Source organism: Podarcis erhardii (assembly GCF_964252035.2).
Source record: "Podarcis erhardii genome assembly, chromosome: 13".
Taxonomy (NCBI): domain Eukaryota; kingdom Metazoa; phylum Chordata; class Lepidosauria; order Squamata; family Lacertidae; genus Podarcis; species Podarcis erhardii.
Window position 1 is genome coordinate 782,504 of NC_138502.1, and position 26,380 is coordinate 808,883.

General features: G+C 52.2%; 1 protein-coding gene across 3 annotated transcripts; it reads right to left on the minus strand.

Moving 5' to 3' along the window:
- Positions 1–4,059: 4,059 nt before the first annotated feature.
- Positions 4,060–26,326, minus strand: LOC309326737 (insulin receptor substrate 1-like). 3 transcript variants are annotated; one of them, XM_081835696.1, is made up of 4 exons: positions 26,011–26,326; positions 23,344–24,233; positions 15,664–17,343; positions 4,060–4,839 (listed from the first exon to the last, which is right to left on the minus strand). In XM_081835696.1, the coding sequence occupies exons 2-4, from the start codon at positions 23,693–23,695 to the stop codon at positions 4,832–4,834; spliced, it is 2,040 nt and encodes a 679-aa protein (XP_081691822.1). In that variant the 5' UTR covers positions 23,696–24,233; positions 26,011–26,326; the 3' UTR covers positions 4,060–4,831. The 3 variants fall into 3 exon arrangements, with proteins under 3 accessions (XP_081691822.1, XP_081691821.1, XP_081691820.1); XM_081835695.1 differs by lacking the exon at positions 26,011–26,326 and adding an exon at positions 25,866–25,886 and having other exon boundaries at positions 23,344–24,237; XM_081835694.1 differs by lacking the exon at positions 26,011–26,326 and adding an exon at positions 25,806–25,886 and having other exon boundaries at positions 23,344–24,237.
- Between the last annotated feature and the right edge of the window lie 54 nt (positions 26,327–26,380).

Below are 26,380 nucleotides of genomic sequence, written 5' to 3' on the forward strand. Positions count from 1 at the left end.
AGAAAAACCTTGCCCTCTTTCTCTGTGCCAGGCATGATTTGCTAAACTTTTATCTCCAAAATGCTGCAACCATCTCCTTCCATCCTTTGAGTTTCCCTTTCCCAAACCTCCTCCGACCAGACAGTACCCATTTTTGGCACGATACGACCGAAAATGTCCAGTTTCCCCCTCTCTTGCGGCTTTTGGGTTTAATGCTGGCATCACCAGCAGAGTCAACTGTTTGCATTTCAGGCACAGAAAATGCCCCGAATTGGCTGCTTCACAGTGGAAAGGTTGCAACGCCGTGTTTGCAGCCGGGTACAAAGGCCTGCTTATTAGCAGCCGTTTCGGAGCAGCCAGAAATAAAATGCTTGGGTGTTTTCAGTTTTTTAAGCAGGAAACATGCCTAGGAGCACGTACTACGTGGCAGCCCAGAGAACTGCACTCTGCGCATGCTCAGAGGCACTCCGAGCATCCAACACGGAGCTTGTGGCGACTTTCCCCCCTTCGTTTGTGTATTTAAAAATCAGGAGAACGGTTTCCTTTTTACTTCATTTTTCCCCTTGAAAATTTTCAGTTACCATATTTCAAAAAAATTAGAATCACAGACCGCTTGAAAAACTTGACCGCTTACTGTGGCAGCACCTGAACTTTGGAACTCCCTGCCTCATGACACCAAGCAGGCGCCTGCATGCACTCTACACTTCTCTGCGCCCGCCGGAGTCGTTTCGGGTTTAGACGTTCCAACCCAGACGCTTAGAAAACTGGCGCAAGTTCCAGCCTGTTTTTTTTAAGTCTGTTGTTAACTTTCAAAAAGTCTTAAATTATTTTGCTGTCTGCGAACAGCTTCCAGGTCTTTTTTGGCAATCAAGCAGAGTGCAAAAATTTTACAAAGCAAATAGCGTGCGCCGGATAAGGCAGAACGCTGTGCTTGGAGAAGACTCCTGTGTGACCTGGAAGTCTGCACGCTTCCTCTGGGAACACCCTTAACCCTATTTTCTGGCCTGCCCCCTGCGTGAGGGCAGCTGGAGGGGGCTGTTCCCACAGGGCCCTGGAGGCGGCTCCCTTCTCCTCCCCTCATCTCCCCTTTCCCAGATCTCTGGCTCCCCCCTTTCCTTGGGGATCAGGTAACCCACCCAGCTGCCGCCTTCCGTCAACACTGGGTCCAGCCGCCGCCAGCTGCTCCTTCCACATCCCATAAATCCACACACACACATTTTGCACGGAGAAATGAGATACGAGGGGCTGATGTTTTCCACCCGACTCCTTAAAAGTAGGTTGGAGCTGGGTTCGAATCCTTGCTCCCACCGGCGCGAAAGGCAATAAGGAAGATTAAGGCAAAATTCGGGCAAAAATGACGGCAGCGATCAGGGTTCTGCGCCAATCAAAAATTCTATACCAAATGGGAATGTGTAGGGGAATACATGATATGGTGTTAAAGCAGAACTCTTAACAGGCAATTGTTAAGAGCGTAAGGACAAAAGTAGGAATTGTAATTTAACGGTTTTCAAGTTACTCTGTTATATCAAAGCTACTAGAAAAATATATATGATGGTGGGAAGATCTCGCACAGGTGAAGGGAAGCCGTGGGGAGGAGGGAGGGTTAGTCTGAATTTGGGGAATAAAATAATATAGGGGACAGCAAAGGATATAGTAGATTCTTACAGAATAGTAATATATTGTAACCAGAAGTTTAAAAGGGGAATTAAATGTACTTTTAGTATTTTCATTATTGTAATAGTTATTATTTCTTATCGGTAGAAGGCAATGTTAATTTAGACTTCTTTGTTTTGCTGTCTGTATATAAAAAAATGTAAGTCAATAATAATAATAAAAAGATTAAGACTAAACGTCAGGAAGGATTTCATGAGGGTGAGGGTCGTTCAGAAGCAGCGGAAGGCGGCCGGCTCTCCTCAAGTTCGATTCTTCGGCTGCGATTCCTGCATCGCAGCGCAGGGTTGGGCTAGATGACCGCTGGGGGTGCCCCTTGCAAGCCCACAGTTCAGCGGAGGGGGAAAAGGAAATTCATCATAGCAATGTAGGGACTGAATCCTGCATTCCTCCTCTACAAAACCAGTTTTTCACTTTGCAACACATCGAGCCAAATATATACAGTACGGCTGCCTTTTTGGCAGGGGTGTGTAAATAAATGTGTGTGTGTATATATACCTCGATTCAAGAATCTCTCAGCCTTTTCACAGGGAGCTGCCTAAACTTGTGCGGTGGCACTCTTTTTAGGTCCACCCAGCTGCTAAGAGGGGTTTTCGCTGCAAGGCGCTATGTCCCCAACAAGACAGGACCCAAAGACGACGCTTCAATCTCCAAAACCCCAGACGAGGCAAATCAAATTCTCTTGGCAGAATATCTATTGAATCACTGCATTTTATAGTTTTGGAATGGGACCCCGGAGGGTCATCCAGCCCAACCCCGTACGATGCAGGAATCTCAGCTAAAGCACACCTGACAGGTGGCCATTCAACATCTGCTTAAAAAACCTCCAAGGACCCCTTCACCCCCATGGATTCCCTCGCTTGCGTTGCCTCTACTTAGGATTTCTGCCCCTGGTGCTCAGGATCATGCTAAGGACCTATAGCATGGGGAGGCAAACTAAAGCCCAGGGGCCGGATCCAGCCCAATCGCCTTCTCAATCTGGCCCCCGGTCAGGGAATCAGTGTGTTTTTACATGAGTAGAATGTGTCCTTTTATTTAAAATGCATCTCTGGGTTATTTGTGGGGCATAGGAATTCGTTCATATATTTTTGTCAGAATATAGTCCGGCCCCCAACATGGACTGAGGGACGGTGGACCGGCCCCCTGCTGAAAAAGTTTGCTGATCTAAAGGAACAGGGCTTCTGGTTTCCTGAATGCTGTTGTCCAATCTAGGTGAAAACGGTGGGCCAGGCTTCTTTAGGGTTTGGGTGAAAGTTAAATTAAAAAAAAAAAGAAATAAAAAGGGGGGGAAATGGTGGATTTTGTGCTGAGCTCTGTGGGGCTCAGAAGACCCCCGAAAAAGTAGGGCAGGACTGGAGAAGGGGTGGCCCCTCCCGCCCCAGGAGAATTCAAACTGGGACCCTCTCCCTACCTGCGAGAGAGGAGGGGCTGCCCCATACCAGGACTGCCCCCCAGGAACCTCTGGGGAACAGCTCTTGCTGTTGGAATCCCCCTTCTTGTAACCTGATGTCCTGGGTTCAAGTCCTCCCTTCCAGATCAGCAGGAAAGAAGCTTGCATCCTATTCCATGGGGCAGCCCTTGAGACATTTGATGTTGGCTCTCATATCTCCTCCAGGCTAAACATCCGCAGCACCTTCAACCGTTCCTCATCAGGCTTGGTTTCCACACTCTTGGTTGCCTCCTTCTGCCCACCTTCCAGCTTGTCAAGGTCCTCTTTAAACTAGGGTGCCCAGAACCGGACCCAGGACTCCAGGTATGGCCTGACCAAGGCAGGACAGAGCGGGATTATTCCTTCCCTTGATCAGGACACTAGACTTCTGAGGATGGAGCTGAGAATAGTATTAGCCTTTTTTGCCGCTGCATCACATCGTTGGCTCATGTTACGCTTCTGGTCCACCAAGACCCCCAGGTGTCTCCCCACTTTTAAAACTGCTTGGGTCAGAGTTTGGGGGGGCCTCAGCCCCCCCGCCCTGCTTCCCTTGGGTCACAGCGGTTCTCAACCTGTGGGTCCCCAGATGTTGTTGGACTACAACTCCCATCATCCCTGAGCTCTGGCCTGGCTAGCTAGGGGCGATGGGAGTTGTAGTCCAACATCATCTGGGGACCCACAGGTTGAGAAAGGCTGCTTTGGGAGTTTGCGGAAAGAGAAATTCAGCCCCACCTGGAACCACGGCTGAATCCCACGAAAGATGCCCATCCAACCTGTTTAAAAACCTTGAGAGCACAGGATTGTAGAGTTGCACGGGACTCCCAGAGGTCCTCTAGTCCAACCCGCAGGAATCTCAACGAAAGAATGAACTGGGGAGGGGGGGGGAACCACACTCTCCTGTGGCCCCGCTCCAACCCACCCTGGCTCCAAAAGGGGCAAGACACCCCCATCGCCTCCTCAGAATTCACCCCACACCTCCGTTTCCCAGTTCTGAAAATCTCTTTTATTTCCAAATACGAGAGAAGCAAATAATGCCGTCAGTTCCCAACAGCAAAGAAGTGCGAGGCATTACGAGACGGGCCCAGGGGAGTTTTGGGGAACCCCAAAATATTCCCTCTCTCTGCGAACTGCTGCAGCGATTTGGGGGGGGGGTCTTCACAGGAGGGCGCAGGCACTTGAGTCGGGTGGGGCGTTAGGCCACAAACGACACGGAGGCGAGACACGGGTTCAAGGCAGCTCCCTCTGAAGCAAAAAAAGCAGTACCCTTTAGCATTTCTTTTTGCAAGGGGGGGGGGCGGCGACAGGCGCGTATTTCCGAAGTTAAGCAGATAAGTTCTGGGGGGTGCGTTCTTCCCATTCCTCCCATGGCTTTGCGCTATAACTCACAGGGAGGGCGCCAGGTTGGGAAACTCCACCTTGCAGAATCGAATTGGGCAATTCGTTTCCCAGACTTATAGAGGTGGCCAAACAAACATCCCCCTCCCCCCAAAAAACCCCAACACACACGCCAACAAACACAGACACATACAGATCTTTGGTGGCAAGCAGATTAGGGCACAATTCCAGAGTTCTCCCATGGGGAAGGGGGGGTAAACACCCCCAAAAAAGGCACTTTACGTCCAAAGAACTGCGGCCGAGGGGTGGAAAATTAAAGAAGCCAATATTGCTATAGTGCAAAAAAACCCAACCACCGTGAAAAATGATGTTGGTGACAAGGGAGGTCGGTTTGTGTTATCTTCCTTGTTGGCGGAATCAGGAATCTGAAATGAGAGAGAAAAAATAAATCTGTTTCAGGCAGCAGGTCAACCAAAAAAAGGAAACCAGAGATGGGCGAAAAAGAGGTTTAAGGGGAATTATTATTCCTCCTGGTCAGCTTCCCCCCCCCCCGATACTTTGCACGTGCTCAGAGGGGCCCCATCCCTTCCTTCCCGTTGGCAGAGGGGGCCTTAGAAGAGACCCCGGCTCAAGAGCGCAAGGCGCAACCCAGCAGCCACAGGGCAATTAGAAATAATAATAATAATAATAATAATAATAATAATAATAATAATAATAATTTATTAGTTATACCCCACCCATCTGGCTGGGGTATAAGTACTGTCCTTAATTCTTAATCCGCTTTTCCAAACCCAGTCCCACAAGACACCCCCCCCAAATCTCCGTAAGGGAGAGCGTTGTCCCCATAACCACGTCTCTCGTCCAGCAAGAAGCCAAGTTTCTGAGCAACGAATAAAAAAGGAAAATACTAAAAGAAAAAGAGGGGGGGAGGGAGTTGTGCGTGTGAGCCAGGATGAGACCGCAGCAAAGCTCTCCCTGGTATGAAAATTATAGTCTGGGCCCGACGGATTGGGAACAAGTTCCCAGTGTCATTAAAAAATGAAAACCAGAACGCCCTGCATTGTGAGGGCCAGGTCTGCTTAAAAGAGCCTCAGAACCTAGGAGTCTTCAGGATCGGGGCCCCCTCCGGTCTCAACTGGGAAACTCGCAAGCAGGATTCGAACTCCTGGCCACTGGCAGCCCTCTCCTCCTCCTCCTCCATGGATTTGTCCAGTCCTCTTTTGTGGCCAATCCCTGCCTGCTGTGGCAGGGAGTTCCACAGTCTAACTCTGTGCTGCGTGAAGAGGGGGTTTTCTTTTCTCTGCCCTCAATCTCCCCAAACGCAGCTTTGCTGGCTGCCCAAAAATTCTCGTTTTGTGGGGAGACCTTTCTCTGTCCGTTGCGTAATGTCATCAACTTCTATCTTGTACTCCTGTCACCATCGCAGGGGATGAAGTTTAAGGATGCAAACTGGGGGGTGAGAGACAGCGAGGGGGGGCTGGAAGAAGAGATGGTGGGAAGGAAGGAAAAGAAGGGAAGGAATAGGAAATAGGAGGGAGGGAGGGAAAGGAAGGAAGGAAGGAAGGAAGGAAGGAAGGAAGGGGGAGGGAGGGAGGGAGGAAGATGAAGGAAGGAAAAGAAGGGAACGAATAGGAAATAGGAGGGAGGGAGGGAGGGAGGGAGGGAAAGGAAGGAAGGAAGGAAGGAAGGGGGAGGGAGGGAGGGAGGAAGATGAAGGAAGGAAAAGAAGGGAAGGAATATGAAATAAGAGGGAGGGAGGGAGGGGAAGAGGAAAGAAAGAAAGAAAGAAAGAAAGAAAGAAAGAAAGAAAGAGGAAGGACGATGAAGGAAGGAAAAGGAGGATAAAGGAAGATAAAGGAAGGAAGGAAGAGATAAAGAAAAAGAACAGAAGAAAGAAATAGGAAATAGGAGGGAGGGAGGGAGGGAGGGAAAGGAAGGAAGGAAGGAAGGAAGGAAGGAAGGAAGGAAGGAAGGAAGGGGGAGGGAGGGAGGGAGGGAGGGAGGAAGATGAAGGAAGGAATGAAAAGGAAGGAAGGAAGGAAGGAAGGAAGGAAGGAAGGAAGGAAGGAAGGAAGATGAAATACAGTCATACCTTGGGTTACGAACACTGCAGCTAGCGCATTTTTGGGTTGCGGACTGCGCTGAACCCGGAATTACCGGAATGGGTTACTTCCAGGTTTCGGCGCTCGCGAATGCATAGAAGCGCAAAATGATGTCATGCGCAGAAGCACTGAATCCCATCACGTGCGCGCGCAGACGTAACACTTCAGGCCGCGGGTTGTGAACGTGCCTCCTGCACGGATCGCGTTCGCAATCAGGGGTATGACGGAGGGAGGGAGGGAGGGAGGGAGGGAGGAAGAAAGAAAGAAAGAAAGAAAGAAAGAAAGAAAGAAAGAGATAAAGAAGGAAAAGGAAGATAAAGGAAGAAAAAGGAAGGAAGGAAGGAAGGAAGGAAGGAAGGAAGGAAGGAAGGAAGGAAGGAAGCTAGCTAGCTTTTGTGGCACATCCCAAAAAAGGAACAAGTGGGAAATAGCTTAGAGGAAAAGAAGGGCAGCCCTGGATCCATGGTGGCCTGCATGCTGGATGTGGCCCCCGGGCCTCTCTATGTGGCCCTCGGGACCCTCTCCAAGGCCCCACCCCTCGCAGGCCTTGCTCCGCCCCTGGTTTCCCCTGGGCCTTGAGCTTTGGCAGCATGGCAGAGGATGGAGAGGGGTGTGCAGAAACTGTGCCCCTCGCCATGAAGACAAGAAGGAAAGAATGGAAGGAAGGAAAGAATTGGGGGGGGGGGAGAGAGAGGAGCAGCGGAGGAGGAACTTGCCCCCCCCCCCGCTCTCCAGGGACGGCAAGGCGGCCTCAGCTGTCGGAGGAAGCTGATAAATATAGAGAGGAATTTTAACAGGGCAGGTGAGGATTTGGGGAGCTGGGGAAGAACGTCTTCTCTTCAAGCCCCCAAAACCGGGGGGGGGGGGGGGGCAGCATGCAAACAGGTTTCTCCCTTTCCTAGAGTGCAGCCCCCACCCTTGGGGAAGGGGGGGGCAGCCACCTACGAAACTCACACTTACCGCAATGGGCTCTCAGGACGCGCCCATTTCGCAGCTGGGGAAAACCGAGGCTAAAAAAGTGGGGCTTGCTCCTTTGTGGGCTGGCAGGGAGATCCCAGGGTGTAGAGCGCTCTGGAAATAATCTGGTGGGGGCAGGAGGGGACAGCCGACGAACGATGGGAGATTTCGGACAGATAAAAGTACTTTTTCGCATGGACTACGGAACTCCCTCCCACAGGACTGTTTGTAAAAGAGGACTGGGCAAATTCATAGAGGGGAGGGCTATCGATAGCCGCCGGCCGCGATGGCCACACTCTGCACTTCACAATTTGAGGCAGCGATGCTTCCGAATAGTTGTTCCTGGAAACGACAGGAGGGGAGAGTGCCGGTCTTGTGTTCGAATCCTGATTTCAGGCTCTCCCCTGATGGGCATCTGGTTGTGGCCGCTGTGAGAACAGGGTGCTGGTCTAGAGGGGACCCCTTTGGTCTGATCCTGCAGGCTGTTGAAGAAATCTAAGAACTGACACCGCTCTCTTAAAAGCAGGAAAGGGTTTGTATTATGTCTCTGGAGAGGTGGGGGGGGGGGAAATATGGGGTTGGGTGATTAAAGCCTGACATGGTTCAGGGTCTCAATAACTTAAGGACCTCCTCTCCCCATATGTAGCACCCCGGATCCTGCACTCTTCTACATCCCCTCCACCCCAGAGGGCAGCAACAAGAGAACAGGGCCTTTTCAGTGGTGGCTCCCATGCTCTCCACAGAGAGGCTGTCTATATTTAGACAGCAGGCAAAAACATTTCTCTTCAGAAGAATGGCAGATGAAGATGATGGATTTTTCGGAGCTAGATGACCTAACCGGAAGAGTCCGCGACCAGAAGGAGGAAGAGTATCAGGAAGAGTGGATTAAATTTAATGATTACTTTGTTAAATGTGTTAAGTTAAATTAACTGAAAACAGCTTGCGGATACCTAATTGGCTTAGGATTTTATTTATGTAAAGGGATGAATTAATATGTTTAATTTCACAGTGTGAAGATCTAAGGATGTTAATGTTTAAGTTAAATTTTATAAGAATTGGGATTTGGAAAACTGTTAAAAGGACATGCAACGAAATTCAACCAAGGGGAAGCGAGGAAGTCACTTAATGTTAATAAGTGTAATTTTCAGTAAGGCTATGATTTATGTTTGTTTGTCTTATATGTTTGTTTATAATGTTGTGAAAACCAATAAAAAAAGTTGGGAACTTTTTTTTCCCCCTCTTCAATGGCCTTTGGCCATGAAATAATCTATGGCCTGTTAGAGCGGGGTGGCGGGGGACTGTTATTTTTATTATTTTATTATTAAGCTGCATTATGTGCACTATGTTTTATTATTATGCGGTTATGCTTTTTATTACGGCACACTGCAAAATGTGTTCTTAATGTTGTACACCGACCTGGGATCTTTTGATAAAGCGCAGTATATAAATGGAATATATTATTATTATTATTATTATTATTATTATTATTATTATTATTAGGCCGACAGGGCAACAGCCCTGTCCCCCATTCTAACCACTCCTTATTTCTCCCAGGCAACTGTCATTCTATGGCGGGCCGCCTCTGAAGCAGGAAGTAATACAAAGGCAATTAATTTATAATTATTAATTAATCAATCAATCAATCTGTTGTGGCAATCAGCAGACCTGGGTAGAGGCCCACGGGATTGGGCTAAGTCACCTTTAAAAGCCCCTAAAGCAAGTGAACAAGCCCCACATCATGTGTCGGGGAGTTCCACATGCTAAGCAGAGCACAAAGGCCTCAGAGAGGGAAGAAAACGCCTCTTTTTGTGCTATTCCTGCATGGTTTTCCCCACTCCAATCTCTGAAGCCCAAATGCTTCTGCCGGTCATCTGAGGAGAGACCCCCACCCTAATTCTGTCCAGGGATCTTGGCCCTGCCAAGGTGGCCTTAAATTTAAACCTTAAGCATTCACAGCTGGGAAATCACCTCTCCAAATTAGAGACCTGAAATGAAGATGGGGAAGGAGGCCGGCCAAGATTTTTCAACCCACGGCCAACTCCACTGTTTGCAATGCCAGAGGCAGCGGTGGTGCAGTGGTTAGAGCGCCGGACCAGAACCTGGGAGAGACCAGGGTTCAAATCGTGCCCCTCATCCAGGAAGTTCACTGGGTGGCCCCTGCCCAACTAGCCCACCTCACAGGGTTGTTGTGGGGATTAAATGAGGGGGGAGAGGACCGCATACTAAGAGCCTGCTGCATTAGTCCAACGGCCCCTCTGGTCCCGCAGTGGTCCGTGGGAAGCCTGGAATAAGGATTTGAACACAAGACCCCCTCTCTCCTCTCTGCAGCTTCCAGCACCTCCACAAATTTGTCTTCTAAAGCCATCTGGGCTGCTGGTCAGGGCTGCTTGCTGTGGCAGGGAGTTCCGCAGGTTAACGGCGTGGTTCTTTTTTATCTGCCCGTTCAGGTTTTGTGAGATGCTCACGAGTTCGAGTGCCGCACGGGAGGGAGGAATACTTTCTTCCATCCGTGCCTTTTAAGTTTACAAATTTCTGCCCCTACTTGAGCTCCCCGGGGTGGGAAAAAGAGGGGATCTAATTTGCAATTGAACAAATGAACATGCAGAACTGCTGTGCCCCTAGCTCAGCCCAAATGGAGAGCTAAACTTGGCTGCACACCTGCTTGGCATGCAGAAGGCCCCATGCTTCATTTCCCGACAGCATTTCCAGCTACCCCCTGCCTGAAACCTTGGATAGCTGCTGCTGCTGCTGCCGGCCAGTGTCTGCAATATTGCGCTAGGGGGAACCCAAGTGTCTGGCTGGGCAAGGGCTGCAGTTCAGCAGCAGAGCACTTGCTAGACCTGCAGAAGGTTGCAGGATTCAGTCCTGCACTGCTGGCGAGGTGCTGCCCCTGCTGCCAGCCTGTGTCTGCAATATTGAGCTACCCACAGTTCTGTTGGCCTGCCTCGGGATAAATGACGTCCCTCTCCTCCCCCCCCCCCAACGAGGAGAGCGCAGGGGCCACGAACTGGCAAGAGACACCTGGGTGAGTCGCCAGGAGTAATTCCGGACCGCGTTGTGCCACCAGGTGAGCCTCGCGGCAGGTGCGCCGCCAGGTAGGCGGCTGATAAGGCAAAGCAAACATGCCCCAGGCCTCGCAGGGAGGTGTGGAAATCACCGTGGTTAAGGAAGAAGCCAAAGCCGACGTTTTTCCTCGCTGGGCAGAGTAGGGGAGATGCTAGCCTGTTTCCCAAAATTTCCCGAAATTCCCAGAAAATGCTTAAAGGAGAAGAGGCGAACAAATGGTGGCATGGTAGAAGTTTGCAAAATTATGCCCGGCAGAGAGAAATGGGATGGGCGTTTTCTGCCCTCTCTCTTGTAAGATTCGAACTCGTGAGCATCCCACACAGCTGAATGTTGGAAGATGGGGGGGGGGGGAGAGATATTTCAGTTGGGGAGGATGAAGGATAATGGCTGAAGGCAGCCCTGTTTAGGGAAGCTTTTAATGTTTATTAGGTTATTGTATTTTAGTGTTTTGTTGGAGGCTGCCCAGAGTGGCTGGGGAAACCCAGCCAAATGGGCGGGGTATAAATAAAATTAATAATAATAATAATAATAATAATAATAATAATATGTTGTTGTTATCAGTTTCTCATTGTTTAATTGGTAGATTTCTCTGCATTTATTTTCAGGAGGGGGGGTACAGTAAAAACCCCAATGGGTGATCAAGACGGAATTTTACTCAGTAAATATATTTCAGAGGTTTTCTCTACAGAGCCATGCCTTTTATAAATTTTAATTAATTGACTGCCTGTTTTTATGTTCTTATGTTCTTTGTATACTGTGTTAGTTTCATGATGTTAGCTGCCCTGAGCCCGGCTATGGCTGGGATAAAAATAAATTATTATTATTATTAATGAGATTTCAGAGGTGATTGTTAACGACATCTGCTCTTTATTACTTATTAAAATGCATGTCTGCAAAAGGAAAAAGAAAAAATGTTGGGAAGATGAAAGAAAGCACGTGGCTGACCTATGGAACTCATGTCCACTGGAAACAGTGACAGCCACTGACCTGGGGGGCTTCCAAAGAGGATGGGACAAACCCATGGAGGAGGAAGAGGAGAGGGCTCTCGATGGCTACTAGCAAAGCTGTCAACGTTTCCCTTTTTCTAAGGTAAATTCCCTTATTCCGAATAGGATTCCTCGAAAGAAAAGGGGAAAGTTGACAGCTATGCTACTAGCCGGAGTGGCTCCGCTCAGCCGGAAGCAGCGCCGCTTCTCTGAATATATAGAATGCTTTGAGAGAAATCAGGAAGACTGCGATTTTTAAAAAATACCTAGCTGCACCGGAAGCACCGTACCTGCGATGGGACCCTTTCAACCTCCAATTCTATGGGGCAGAATCTCCTTCGCTGGAGGTTTTAAGCAAGAGGTTGGGGGGACCCACATCACCAGCGGTTCTGTAGCTGTGACTCCTTTCTCCGAAAAGGGGGTTGGTCTGGATGACCCTTCTTGGGGTGGGGTCCCCTTCCAGCAGTTCTACGGCCCCGAGCTAGCCAAGGGGGGTGCCTCGGGGTTCCCTCCTCTCCCCCATGCTTTTTAACATCTACATGCAGCTGCTGGGAGAGATCATCAGGGGGTTTGGGCTGGGTGTTCATCAATATGCGGATGATAACCCAGCTCTACCTCTCTTTCAAATCAGAACCAGTGAAGGCGGTGAAGGTCCTGTGTGAGTGTCTGGAGGCGGTTGGAGGATGGATGGCGGCTAATGGATTGAGGTTGAATCCTGACAAGACAGAAGTACTGTTTTGGGGGACAGGGGGCGGGCAGGTGTGGAGGGCTCCCTGGTCCTGAATGGGGCAACTGTCCCCCTGAAGGACCAGGTGCGCAGTCTGGGAGTCATTCTGGACTCACCGCTGTCCATGGAGGTGCAGGTCAGTTCTGTGTCCAGGGCAGCTGTCTACCAGCTCCATCTGGTACGCAGGATGAGACCCTACCTGCCCACGGACTGTCTGGCCAGAGTGGTGCATGCTCGGGTTATCTCCCGTTTGGACTACTGCAATGTGCTCTATGTGGGGCTACCTTTGAAGGTGACCCGGAAATACAATTAATCCAGAATGCGGCAGCCAGACTGGGGACTGGGAGACCACATACCACTGGTCTTGAAAGACCTACATTGGCTCCCAGGACATTTCCAAGCATAATTTAAAGTGTTGGTGCTGACCTTGAAAGCCCTAAATGGCCTCAAAGCCCAGTAGACCTGAAGGAGCGTCTCCACCCCCATTATTCTGCCCAGAAACTGAGGTCCAGCTCCGCCTTCTGGCGGTTCCCTCCCTGCGAGAAGCCAAGCTACAGGGAACCAGGCAGAGGGCCTTCTCAGTGGTGGCTCCCGCCCTGTGGAACACCCTCCCACCAGATGTCAAGGAGAAAAATAACTACCAAACTTTTAGAAGACACCTGAAGGCTCAGGGAACCTTTTAATGTTTAATAATTATTGTATTTTAATATTCTGTTGAAAGCCGCCCAGAGTGGCTGGGAAAACTCAGCCAGATGGGCAGGGTATAAATTTATTATTATTATTATTATTATTATTATTATTGGACCCCCAAGCCACCGTGTCAAAGGAGAAGCGCCTGCCTCCAGCTCTAGGGACACGGAGAGCTTCCAAGCTAGGAGCAGCAATGACCTTTCTCTCCCTAACCCAAAAAATCACTGCATGTTTCTCAATCCCGTCAGGCTAGGAATAGACTTTTAACAGCCCCTAGTAAATGCTTCCGTGAAAAGCCTGCCTATTTACCCGGCAGAGGAGCAGCCAACGAAAGGAGAGCCTCTCCCTGGCAACAGGTTTCGGAGAATCGCTGAATTGTAAAGTTGGAAGGGGTCACCCAGGGGCCATCTAGTCCAACCCGCCCCCTGAGATGCAGAAATCGCAGCCGACGAATCTCGTGACAGGTGGCCACCCAACCTCTGTTTAAATGCCTCCTCCGCACCACGCCTTTAAAGCAGAATCACACAGCTTTAAGCAGACGCGGCTTCCCCCCCCCCCAGAGAATCCTGGGAATTGTAGTTCGTCCAGGGTGCATCCTGGGAATTGTAGTTCGTTCAGGGTGCCAAGAGGAGACCCGTATTCTCATTCCTGAGGTTCCCTGGGAAGAGGAATTGTAGGTTTGCGAGGGGATTACGCGAGTCTCCTCAAAACCCCCAGGATCTTTCAGAAACCGCGACTCCCAGAATCCTTTGCGGCCAGGGGCGTTGATTGGTTTGTGTCTTCATTCCCAGTTTTATTACGTGTTTCGTGTTTTTACCTATGTGTTTTTATGCTGTGAACTGCCCCGAAACGTAGGCAAATTGAACAAATAATGAAACGGAACGGCCGAACTTTAAACAGACGAGGCCGTCCTCGCCCCCCCCCCCCGACCCAAGAATCCTCTCCGCCACGCTGCAGAGAACGGCTGCGTGACGTATCAATAGATCGCCCCAAACCAGTTTGAAGTCCACATCTTTATATCGGTTTCCTAGTTTTTGACCTTGCAATATAGCACGAATCATGATGTGTGTCAGGGCTGCGCGACATACAGTGTTGCCCCGCAAGACGAACGCCTCGCAAGACGGAAAACCCGCTAGACGAAAGGGTTTTCCGTTTTGGAGGCGCTTCGCTAAACGAATTTCCCTATGGGGTTGCTTCGCAAGACGAAAAAATCTTGCGAGTTCCCGCGGGTTTTTTTCGCTTTTTTCGCCCTTTTCCTAAGCCGCTGATCCGCTGATAAGCCACTTCTCAGCTGATCGCTAAAAGCCGCTAAACCGCTAATAGCGCTAATCTGCTAAGCTGTCAATGGGCTTGCTTCGCAAGACGAAAAAACCGCTAGACGAAGAGAATCGCGGAACGGATTAATTTCGTCTTGCGAGGCAACACTGTATATCCTCCAAAACTGGTTTCAGGTCAGTATATGATAGCAGTTTCCTAATATTTGATCTGGAGATATATTGCAAATCATGATGTTTGTGTGTTTTGCAAAAAGTGGGGGAAACCGTGATGACAGCAAATGTCTCTATGTAGCTCTGTCCTTATTTAAGACATTGCGATACAGTGCTACCTCGGTTCTCAAACGCCTTGCTGGTTCCCAAACACTGAGAACCCGGAAGTGTTCCAGTTTTCAAAAAAATTTCGGAAGCCGAACATCTAATGCGGCTGTCGGATATTGTTTCCCGGGCGCCTGCCTTGGTTTTCGAACATTTCGGAAATCAAATGGACTTCCCGGATGGACTAAGTTTGGCAGCACTTTGGTTTTCGCTACTTATTTTGCGTTTTTGATTTTGAGGCTTTTTGGGTTAATTTGTTTTTGTGACTGTGTGGAACCCAATTCAGCTACTGATTGATTGATTCCATGACTGCAGAACAATGACTATCATCAGTGCAGGTAAGAATTTTTGTTTAATTTTTATCATCACAACACTGCCTTATTTATTTTATAGTACAGTAAATTGTTTATTGCTTTCACTTTTATGGCTCAATGGTCTCGTTAGATAGTAAAATTCATGTTAAACTGCTGTCTTAGGGGTTGTTTTTTAAAAGTCTGGAATGGATTAATCTGTTGTGCATTACTTTCTATGGGAAAGCACGCCTTGGTTTTGGAACGCTTTGGTTTTGGAACAGACTTCTGGAACGGATAAAGTTTGAGAACCAAGGTACCGCTGTACAGTGGTACCTCTGGATGCGAACGGGATCCGTTCCGGAGCCCCGTTCACATCCTGCAGCAAACCTAACATGCGACTGCACGTTTTGCCGCTTCCGCACATGATATCATTTTGAGCGTCTGCGCATGCGTGAGCGGCGAAACCCAGAAGTAATGCATTCCGTTACTTCCAGGTCACCGTGGAGCGCAACCCAAAAATGCTCAACCTGAAGCGTATTCATCCCGAGGTATGACTGTACAGTGGTACCTCTGGTTACGTACTTAATTCGTTCCGGAGGTCAGTTCTTAACCTGAAGCACCACTTTAGCTAATGGGGCCTCCTGTGCGCTGCCAGAGCACAATTTCTGTTCTCATCCTAAAGCAAAGTTCTTATCCTGAGGTACTATTTCAGGGTTAGCGGAGTCTGTAACCTGAAGCGTCTTTAACCCGAGGTACTACTGCGATGTTCAGATGGTGATACAGACATGTTGTTCAAAACCAGGTACCTGCCCGGCCTTCCTGCCACCACCACTCACCTGCCCCCTCTGAGCTCGCCTTCTGCCCCCGAAGCTCCCCAGAGCGGTGGAAGTCGATGCTGGCATAGCTGTGGATCACGCCAGCTGGGGCGGGCACCGCTGGCAGCCGCAGGACAGGCGCCGCCTCATTCGCCAGGTCCAAGTCGATGTAGTTCAGGCCTGGCTCGACTTGTGCCTCTCCAGCCGGGGGCTCCACCCCATTCCTCTCCGCCTCGGGGAACGTCTCTGAGCAGTGCCGCCTCCTCCCTTGAGAGCGGGCACATACCAGCCGGGTCCCGGGCGCCATCTCGGCATAGTTGTCGGCCGGCGGTGGCTGGGCAAGTCCCTCCGGCGCAGCCCCGGCCGACATGTTGATGTAGTCTGTGGCCACCCAGGACCCGAACTCGATGCTGACGTACTCGCCAGGGCTGCGGGGTGGCGCTGCCGCTTCCCGGCAGGCGAAGAGGGTCCGGGGGTGTCCGCCCGCCTCCTCCAGGCTGTCGGAGCTGGTGGACGAGGACCCGGAGAGGTGGCGGGGGTCAAAAGGGCGCAGCGCGGCCCCCGGGACGTGCTTGAAGGAGCGGGGCAGGGAGAAGAAGGGGGCGCCGCCGGGCAGAGGGCTGCGTTCCGGCGGGGTGCTGGAAGCCGAGTGACTGGCGGACGACATATCCATATAGTCACCTCCGCCGGGCGATTTCGCCCACCGGGCCGTCCCGTCCGGGGAGCTGCCGCCGCTGGGAGACATCAGCATGTAGCCTCCTCGCTCGCGGGACGGGGAGGCACTGCCCGGCGCCATGGGCACATAACCGCGGTCCTCGGTGGGCACGCCAGGCAGCATGGCCATGTAGCCAGGGTCGGAGCCGCGGAGGTTGAGGCCTTCCGGGTAGCTGGCGGAGACAGCGGACGGCTTCCTCCGCGGTAGACCCTCCTTCTCCAGGGCCACCAGGGGCAGAGAGGACCGCTTGTTGGCTTCCGCTGCCGCCGCCCACCGTGCCAACGAGGCGCTGTCTGGCGATGCCCTCTTGCCCATGGTGACGTAGTCTAGCTCGCCTCCCACCAGCAGGTAGGCCAGGGGGTCGGGCGTCCCGGCAGGACGGCACTCGCCCGGGCTGGAGCCGCCTTCGTCGGACGAGACGGCGCTGTAGTCGCTCAGGGAACTCGGCTTCCGTGGCCCAGGCACCTTCTGCGCCCCAGGCACGTGGGGAAGGCAAGGAGTGCTTTCCGGGCGCGGGCGCCAGAGGAAGCTGCCCTGACCGGCCGGAGGGTTCCCCGGGTGCTGCCGCCGGGGCGGCACCGAGATGGGCGTGGAGGCCAGGGGCTGGCTCTTCGCACGGACCCGGAAGTCATCACTCAGCGCCTTCATGGCCTCCAGGATGGTCTCGTGCATGTTCTGCGCCACCACCAGGTCCTCCACCTGCATCCACAACTCGCCGGGCCCCGTGGCGGCCGAGCGCCCCACCTCCATGAAAAAGTAGTTCTCGGAGTGGCCGCAGCGGCGGACGCTGAGCAGCTGCAGGACCACGGCGGCCACGTCCGAGTTCAGCCGGACAAAGTCGATGGTCTTATCCGTCAGGCAGAGGAGGTAGACGCCGGCCAAGTTGCGTGTGTGGCCCAGGCCCCGGGGGCGCAGGCTCACCTGCCAGACCTCCTTGAAGGGCGGGCGGGGGGAGGAGGCAGAATCGCGGCCGAGGGGCGCATTTCCTGCAAGGGCGGGAACAAGAGAGAGAGAGAGGAAAAGGCGAGTGAGAAGGAGGCCGTTGAATCAGCTGCAATTCCTGCCTTGCATGGGGTTGGGCTGGATGACCTTTGAGGGCCCCCTCCCAGCACTTCTATGATTCTGCAAAGAAATACAGTGGTGCCTCGCAAGACGAAAATAATTCGTTCTGCGAGTCTCTTCGTCTTGCGTTTTTTTTCGTCTTGCGAAGGACCCCTATTAGCGGCTTAGCGCTATTAGCGGCTTAGGAAAAGGGGGGGGGGAGCGGAAAAAATTGCAAGACTCGCAAGATGTTTTCGTCTTGCGAAGTAAGCCCATAGGGAAATTCGTCTTGCGAAGCACCTCGAAAAACGGAAAACCCTTTCGTCTAGCGGGTTTTTCGTCTTGCGAGGCATTCGTCTTGCGGGGCACCACTGTAATTGTACAGGGGGAAAGTACCTCTGAAGGTCTTTTGGCCAACTCCCTGCAAGGCAGTAATCTCAACTAAAGCATACATGACGGTGCATAGGGAAGTTCTTCTCTCATAACTCAGAAGGCACACCAACCAAGCTGAGTGTTGGAGGAGGGTTCAGGACAACCACAGAATTGTAGAGCTGGAACAGGTTCCAAGGGTCATCTAGTCCAACCCGCTGCAACACAGGCATTTTTCACCCAACGTGGGGATCAAACCCACATCCCTGATATGCAGGGTCTCATATCCCAGCTCATAGTAGCGGGGGACAGTCCAGGTCCAGGGCAGGTGGGAATGAGCAGAGGCACTGCAGTCGAATCCCGGACAGACAGCCATTCCACCTCTGCTTAGAAACCTCCAACGAATCATAGACCTGCAAGTTGGAAGGGGTCCCTGAGGGTCATCTAGCACAACCCCCTCCAGCAAGGCAGGAATCCAGTCCGCAGCCGTCCCTGGGTGGCCGCAAACTACCAACCTTCTGGTTAAAAGCAAGATGCACTGACCCTGGGCAGAGAAAAGGAAGCACACAGTTGGACTGTGGAACTGCCTGCCACAGGAAGCAGGCGTGACCAGCAACCTAGAGGACGGGACAAATTCACAGAGGAGGATAGAGCTGTTGATGGTGACTAAGCAACGGGGGCTATGCCCTGCCCTCCACAATTGGGGTCAGCTGCTGGAAGCCGAGAGTTGCTCTCGCACTCGGACCCCCCAGGAAACCCTGCACACCCCACCCAGACTGGCCGAAAGGATCTGGCCATGTGGCAAGGAGTGCTTTGGTTATTCAGTGGGCTGGGGGGGGGAGGAGGACGACGACGACGACGACAATGGGTGGGGGGCACAGAAGGTGAAGGCAGTGGGCGGATGGAAAGAGAAACGGGTAAACAGACCCAAAAACAGCCGGGCGCCCTGGCAACAACCGCCGTGCGCAAGTCACCTGGAAAGGAAGGAGACAGACCGGTTGCCGGGGAGATTGTGGCAGGATAATTCAAAGCCGCCCCCCCCCCACCAACCTGAGGTTAACTCCGGGGTTCGGGAGAGAGCAAATGTTTAAGCTAAACAGTTCGGGGGAAAAGTCGAGGGGGGGGGAGGACAGAAGATGCTCAGAGAGAGGTGTTGCAGGTCCAGCTGTGAATCACAGGACCCCCCCCCGTTCCCAAAGTAGGGGGGGGCGGGGACAACAGGATTAAATAGGGGGGTGCCAAAGGAGGTGTAAAATCCGAGGAGTGCAGAGTCAGAAGGGGCACCCAAAGCTCATCTAGCCCAACCCCCCCCCCCCGGAAAGCAGCAGTCGCAGCAGACATTGCAAACGACCACCAGGCTTCGATTAATGGACTCCGCAGGAATTGGATAAAACGACAGGAAGGGTTCGAAACCTGCGGGACCAGAGATTCACAGAAGATATATACCAACTATTTGAAGAGCAACTGTAGTCAAGAAATCACGCTAGAGTTTCGTACAGAGAAATATATATGAAACATTGCAAAGTAGAGAAAGAGCAGAGATATTAGTTATGAGATTTAAATGTAAGAAATGTATACGAAGTGAATAGATTGGGAAATTTTCAGATTGATGGAAGTCGGAAAAAAACCGTGCAAGATGTAAAAGTATGTTTAATTGCTGCTGGAAATGATATATTAAAAAAACTAATGATTTAAAAAAAAAAAAAATGACCACCAGGCTTCGGAAAGCCGGCTGCAGCTGGGTCGCGCTCGCGCCCTTTCGCCTGGCCGATTAAATCACGCTGGTTTTTTAATAAATGCACAGTTACCCATTGCCGCTTTTGAGTTTTATCATTCGCTTCCTTCTCGGGCCAAGTGCAAAAAGCACCGCTCAGGATAATGGGTTTTCTGCAAGGGGCGCCGAGATCAGGGTTGTGGGAGCAAGGTGTGTGTGAGGGGGTAGCTCCCTGGCCCCCCCCCCCACCAAAAAAGAAAAAGAAAAAGAAAAAGAAAAAGGGAACTGCTGGTCTGGACCCCGAACTCCCTGTGTGCCAGGAGAACCCAGGAGTCCTGGGGCCTGACTCTCTCTCTCTCTCCCAGGAAAATCAGCCTTCTCCCCCCCCCCCAAGGAATAGTATTTGGGGGGGGAGAGGAGAGAGAGAACATTATGTACCAGGCGGCGCATACCAGCTGCGCACACAAACATACATCTCCAACACCGCAAGCTGCAAAATTGGAAAAGGGGAAAGGTTTTGGAAGGAAGTACAGCTTGCACCCAGAAGAATTCTTGCAAGGGGAGAAGGTTTTGGGTGACACCCCTGTTCGCCCCATCGGGAGCAAAGTTCGGGGCAGGCTCACACCCACCGAGGCCAGCGCTCCTGACCCAGTTCCAAGGTTTGCTCACAGCCAGTTCCCTCCTCCCTGGCAAGCCGGCCCCACACGCCACGCCTGGAGGCTTCTGGGCCAGGGTACGGCTGGCTGGGCTGCAGAGATCTAGCCCAAAGGTCCCGGGGAAACCTTTGCTCCCAAGGCAGCCTTGAGCCAGGGGGAGGAGAGGGACGCCATTATCCCGAGACAGGTCAAGAGAGCCATGGGTAGCTCAATATTGCATGCACTGGCTGGCAGCTGCGCTTGCACCTCGCCAAGGTGGGTGTACTGCAGGACTGAATCCTGCAACCTTCTGCAGGTCTAGCAAGCGCTCTGCTACTGAACTACAGCCCTTGCCCAGCCAGACACTCGAGTTCCCCCCTAGCGCAATATTGCAGACACTGGCCGGCAGCAGCTCTCCAGGGTTTTAGGCAGAGGGGTCTGTCTCCCCCAGGAAATGAACCATGGGGCCTTCTGCATGCCAAGCAGGTGTGCAGCCAAGCACCCTAGGAACAAATCAAGGCTCTGTCCCTCATTGTTCTGGATTAAGTGAGGACATAGGGAGCTGGGGCTGAGACAGATTCTAGATCCATCTAGCTTGATATTGTCTACACTGGCTGGCAGCCTCCCTGGCCCAGACCAACGAACAGCCCCTGCAGAGCAACAAGACCCTGGGAGCAAGGAGGAAATAAATAGCTTGGTTAATTAGCAGGGGGTAAACAAAAAAGGTTATGCAGAGGCCCAGGAATCACGCAAGGGGAGCAAAGAGCAATGGTTAGAGCAGCCTTCCCCTAACCTGGGACCCTCTTGCAGGCTGGGGCTGATGGGAGTTGCCGTCCAAAAAAGCTAGAGGGAACCAGGCTGGATCAGAGCACAACAAAATGGGGGGTGGCGGCATTACAGGGTGGGTAGGAGTCCGCCAGCGGCCATCTAGTCGAACCCTGTGGCCTGCAGAGGATGTGTTTGTGCTTGCCCATCTGTGAAATGGGCTCAAAGGACCTCTGAGGACCATCAGGGTCTCTGCCCTGATCTTGGGCTAGGAGACTCGTTTAATGCCAGTACTGTGCAGGTGAGAGGGACCCCCCGGGGCCATCCAGCCCATTCCCACTGCAATGCACCCCGTGTCTCTAGCCCTGTCACCTGCTCCCACCTGGAAGCGAGAAAGGTAGACCCCCAGGCAAGAGGTGTGTGTCTTTCCCAGCCCTCCCGGTATCAAACTGGGAACCTTCTGCATGCAAATAAATTGATTTATCACATTTATATCCCGTACATACCTGCCCACCCCATTTCAGCCTCGAAACAACCACCCTGTGATGTAGGCTAGCCTAAGAGCGAGTGACTGCCCCCCTGGGCCACACCCTGGCCTCTCCCCGGTCCTAGGTCCAGCACTCTAACCACTACGCCACACTGTCTCTCCGAAACATCTGGAGGGCACCCAGGTTGAGGAAAGCTGGCCTGGGCATCTGAATTAAGATGCAGAAGGTCACGTGCCGCACAGAAGCTCCGTCACCACCAGTTTTTGTGGAACAAAACTGCCCCTCCAGGAACCCCTGGGGGAAATCACAAAACCATAGATTTGGAAGGGGTTCCCAAAGGTCCTCTAGTCCAACCCGCTGCGTCGGCGGAATCGCCAGTTTAAAGGGTCGGAAAACAAAGACACGCCTCTGCTGGTGGCCCTGGAAGAGCCCCCCTTGGGTCGCAAACGTGGGCTTGCGGGAAGAAACAGACTGAAGGTAGCTTCGGGGAGTAGAGCCTCCATAGCTCAGCAGGGTATAGCCTCTGCCACTCATGCAGAAGGCTCCCAGTTCAACCCCGGGCAGTTATCATCCGGTATGGGTCTACCCAAAACCAGAGAGAGCTGCTGCCCGCCTGTGTAGGCAGTACTGCGGTAAATGCACCAACGGGCCTGGAGAGGAAAGGTTTGCGGCTCAGTGGCGGGACACCTGCCTGGCATGCAGAAGGTTCAATCTCCAGGGAGGGGAGGGGAAAGACTGCCAGTCAGTATTGAGCTAGGTGGGCTGATGGCTTGCGCCATATAGTTTCCTATTGCATCGCTCGTGTAAGTAAGCCACGCTTCTGGTGGGGAATTGAGGTTTTAGGGTCAATCCCTGGAGAGCCACTGCTGCCACCAGTGTGGACCAGTCCTGAGCTAGACTGGGGACCGGGAGCAGCCGCTGAGACCACATAACACTGGTCTTGAAAGACCTACACTGGCTCCCAGGACGTTTCCAGGCACAATTCAAAGTGTTGGTGCTGACCTTGAAAGCCCTAAACGGCCTCGGTCCAGTATATCTGAAGGAGCGTCTCCCCCCCATCCTTCAGCCCGGATACAGCGGTCCAACTCCAAGAGCCTTCTAGCGGTTCCCTCCCTGCAAGAAGCCAAGTTACAGGGAACCAGGCAGAGGGCCTTCTCGGTGGTGGCGCCCGCCCTGTGGAACACCCTCCCACCAGATGTCAGAGAGAAAAACAACTACCAGACTTTTAGAAGACATCTGAAGGCAGCCCTGTTCAGGGAAGCTTTTAATGTTTAACAGACCACTGTATTTTAATACTTTTATGGAAGCCGGCCAGGGTGGCTGGGGAGACCTAGCCAGATGGGCGGGGTATAAATAATAAATTTATTATTACAGATAGGTAGCCGTGTTGGTCTGCCATAGTCAAAACAAAATAAAAAAATTCCTTCCAGTAGGACCTTAAAGACCAACTAAGTTAGTTCTTGGTATGAGCTTTCGTGTGCATGCACACTTCTTCAGATACACTGAAACAGAAGTCACCAGACCCTTTATTATTAATTTATTATTATTATTATTATTATTATTATTACCTGAGAACACCGCCCCCAAGACGTGTTTGGCTTAAAAGGATGAAGATACTCCAAGAAAATAAGGAGAGTTCACTTAGTTGGGGATCCTGTTTGCACAGTAGCCAAATGCCCCTTATAATTAAGAATCAAGATAGACTGTCCCCACAGTGGCTGAAAAATTGCCTGTGAGAAACCAGCAAGCAGGATCTGAGCACGAGAGGAACTCAAGAGTAGCCACTGACCGTTCAAATCCTGCAGCAGGGAGTTCCAGAGTTTAACTCCACGGGTCACATGCCGGAATTCCCCCCAGCGCAGGCCAGGCTGAGTGGCATGGGTCAGGGGCACAGCAACTCCTCACCACGCCATGCCACCAGAGATGCTCTCATGCCACCCCCCCTGCCAACGTGGACCCCCCCTTCCCACTCACCCTTGGAGTGCAGCTCTACCAGCGCCGCGTACCACGCTTGCTGCTGTTCCGCGTCCTCGGCTGCCACCCCGAAGGTGCCGTCGCGCCCGTAGAGCACGATGAGGTGCCTGTGCCGGGCGTCCGCCCGCTTGTTGACGTTGAGGGCGCTGGCTAGCAGGTAAGTCCTTTTGGGGCGCGTGCAGAGGCCCCCCGCCCGGAACTTCTTCTCGTTCTCGTAGTACTCCAGGCGAGCGGGGCCTCGCTCGCTGCCACGCCGCAGGACGAAGAAGCGACGGCGGTGGGACTTCTGCTTGCGCAGGTAACCACACAGGTGGACGTCCGAGAAGGCAGCGTCGGCAGTGGAGGGGTCCATGGCCGCGGGGACTCTAGAAGCCCTTTGCCCAGCGCATGCCAAGGCCCGGGAGGGGGGAATGAACAGGGCAGACTCTCGCTAAAGCAACAGATGGCACAGGAACATCCAGTGTGATGCCCTGAGTACCAGATTTCGAGCACGTTATACACACAGAGGCCAGTTTGGGTGCCAGGGACAAGGCAAGCCACACCCAGAGGACCCCAGGGCACAAAGGTGGCACCGAACAAAGAGTGGCTGGCCAATCTGCGAAGAAATGAGGAGGGGGAGCCCGGCTACATGCCCGTGTAAGCAGCAAGAGACCACTTTTCAGGGGTGTCGCGCGACGGGAAGAGCAAAAGGTCCTTCTGAAGCTGTTCGGAGAGAGGAGGAAGGCTCACATCCCAGGAGCAGCCGTCATTCATCCCTTGCAAATCGGAAAGAGCCTCAGCGAATCGCTTCCAGGACCCATCCGCCCGCCAGGTTGGCACAGAACAGCTTCCCTTCTCTCAGGCTCAGGTGTCACCAACTCCCTCCAGGTGTGAGATTTAGTTCATTTCTCCTTTCTAGAATGAAAACATACACACCTCCCTCCATGAGTGTGTCAGCCAAGTTCTTCCAAGTTGCAGAGTTACAAAAAAGAAGGGGGAAAACGAACAGCCAGATGCCGAAATCGTGTTTGTAACCTGGACAGTTTTTGCAATGATCTTTTTCCCCCACGCCAAAAAAAAACCCCTTGTTTGCCTTGGAAGGAGAATCCTTTTCCAGCAGACAAAGTCTCCTTTTTTTTTTCTTTTTGCAAAAGCTACCGCTTGCAGTTTGATTCTAATAAAAATCACATGTGAAGAGAGCAGGCAAGGGAAAATAAATCATCGCAGTTTTTTCCATGGCAAGTGCGGGCGAGTGTGGCGCTCTCTGGACGTAGCAGCTGCTAAATAAAATAAAAAATGTTTGCGCTCAAACTCCCAACCCTAAAAGAAAAGGGGGGGGGATGGATTCATTGCAAAAAAAGTCTTTCAGTTGCCATTATTATTATTATTATTAATGGGATGGTAATACGGAAGGAATGGAATCAGGTCATGTGGTCCCTTGACTGGCCAAGAGGAATGTTTATGGGTCTCTCATTAACCTGGGTTTGCCATGGGGGGAGAACATTTTAATGTGCTTTCTAGGCACCCCCCCCAGCCCAACAGAGAACTTCCAGAGGGGTTTTTGCATCATCCCAAATCTGCAAATCGAAAGGGAACTTTAACAGGGAACATCTGCTCCAAAGGGAAAAAATGTCAACCGCAATCGTTGGCAAAATTTGGGATTGTGTGGCAAACTTCAGAGCTTAGTGCAAGTTTGCAAATTTCTGCATGCCCCTTTCTCTAATGCAGAAAACAAAACAAAAAAAATATTTTCTTCCACTGAATAAAAATTACGGTAGGTGTTGGAACCACCGTGTTAGAGGCGGCTCTGAGCCCTAAAGCAAGGAAAACAGGAGCGGTTGATAACAGGGCTGAGGGACCCCAGAGAACACATACGGCGACTCCCTTACCCAAGTGACACATATACACGTGAACAGAAAATAAAAGTCGCCTTTAAACCTGCAAGATGAGACTTCTCGAGGAATGCATTCCGAAACGACAAAACTGGGTGAAAGGCGGGCGCGCGGGGGGGGGGCAGAATTGGCCAGTTTGACACACATGCGCGGAGAGGGGCGACTTTTTTTTTATTTTTGCCAAGTGTTTTGCAAGAGCGGGGGGGGGGGGAATAGGGAAAGCTGGCTTTTCAAGCGCAGAAAACGCAGCTGGCTTTTAAATAAATAAACAAGTCAAGCCTCCGATTCGCTCCCAAACCTTTTTCCAGGAGAGAGAGAGAGAGAGAGAGAGAGAGAGGAGGGGCGCGCGCGCGCTCCAATGGTCACCCAAGATCTGCAAGAAAAACCAGCCGAGGAGGAGAAAAATGTAGGGCGGCCAAAAAACAACAACAACTTGCGAGTCGCTTCTGCAGCCGCCTTGAGCCAAGCAGGAAAAACAAATTTTATAAAAAGGGCTGGGGAGGGGTGCGGGGTTTACCAAACCAGGGATGTCCACCCCCCCCCATCTCTCTCTCTCCACCCGCAAACACACAGGCGCGTGCCCAAACGCACCTTCCTCTCCTTTTAAATCGCAATTAAACCTCTTGCTGCAAAGGCGCAGCTGCCATTAACCTGGCCGCGGCTTGCAAGCCTCCCGCCTCTTGCCTCCGCGCCCCGAAGGGCTGCAGCTGGTCGGTTGCAAGGGGCTTTTGGGGGGGCGCTCCCCTCTGGCAAGCTGCAAGGATGATCCTGCGCCTCTTCCCCGCACACCGACCACGTGCCTCTCCTTTCTCTTCCTTCTTGCAGCAAAGAAACCAGGACCTCCTCCTCCTCCTCCGCCTCGACGTCTGGGGTCTTTAACTCCGCTCCCGGGTCTGCGGAGGCTGCCAGGGATTTGGAGAGGCTGGGCGCGCCCGTTACGCAGCGCGGCGCGGGCCCAGGAAGGCTCCTGCGGGCCCCCCCACTTCGGGCTCCCTCCCAGGCTGGTTTATCCTCATGCAAACTGCAAACAGACCCACATGCCCGCCTACCCTGCATTTATACCCAGCTGCAGCCGGCGGGAGGAGGCGGCGCGGTCCTAGCGCCCGCGGGGTCTCCGGAGATGCGCGCTGGCTTGCGAAGCAGAGATGCGCGCACTTTTGCAAAAG

Excerpts from the sequence above, each read along its gene's own strand:
- LOC309326737 (XM_081835696.1), bottom strand. The coding sequence starts at position 23,695 with ATGGACCCCTCCACTGCCGACGCTGCCTTCTCGGACGTCCACCTGTGT. Across the intron at positions 17,344-23,343 it reads GGTAGAGCTGCACTCCAAGG|GAAATGCGCCCCTCGGCCGC; the intron begins GTGAGTGGGAAG and ends CCGCCCTTGCAG.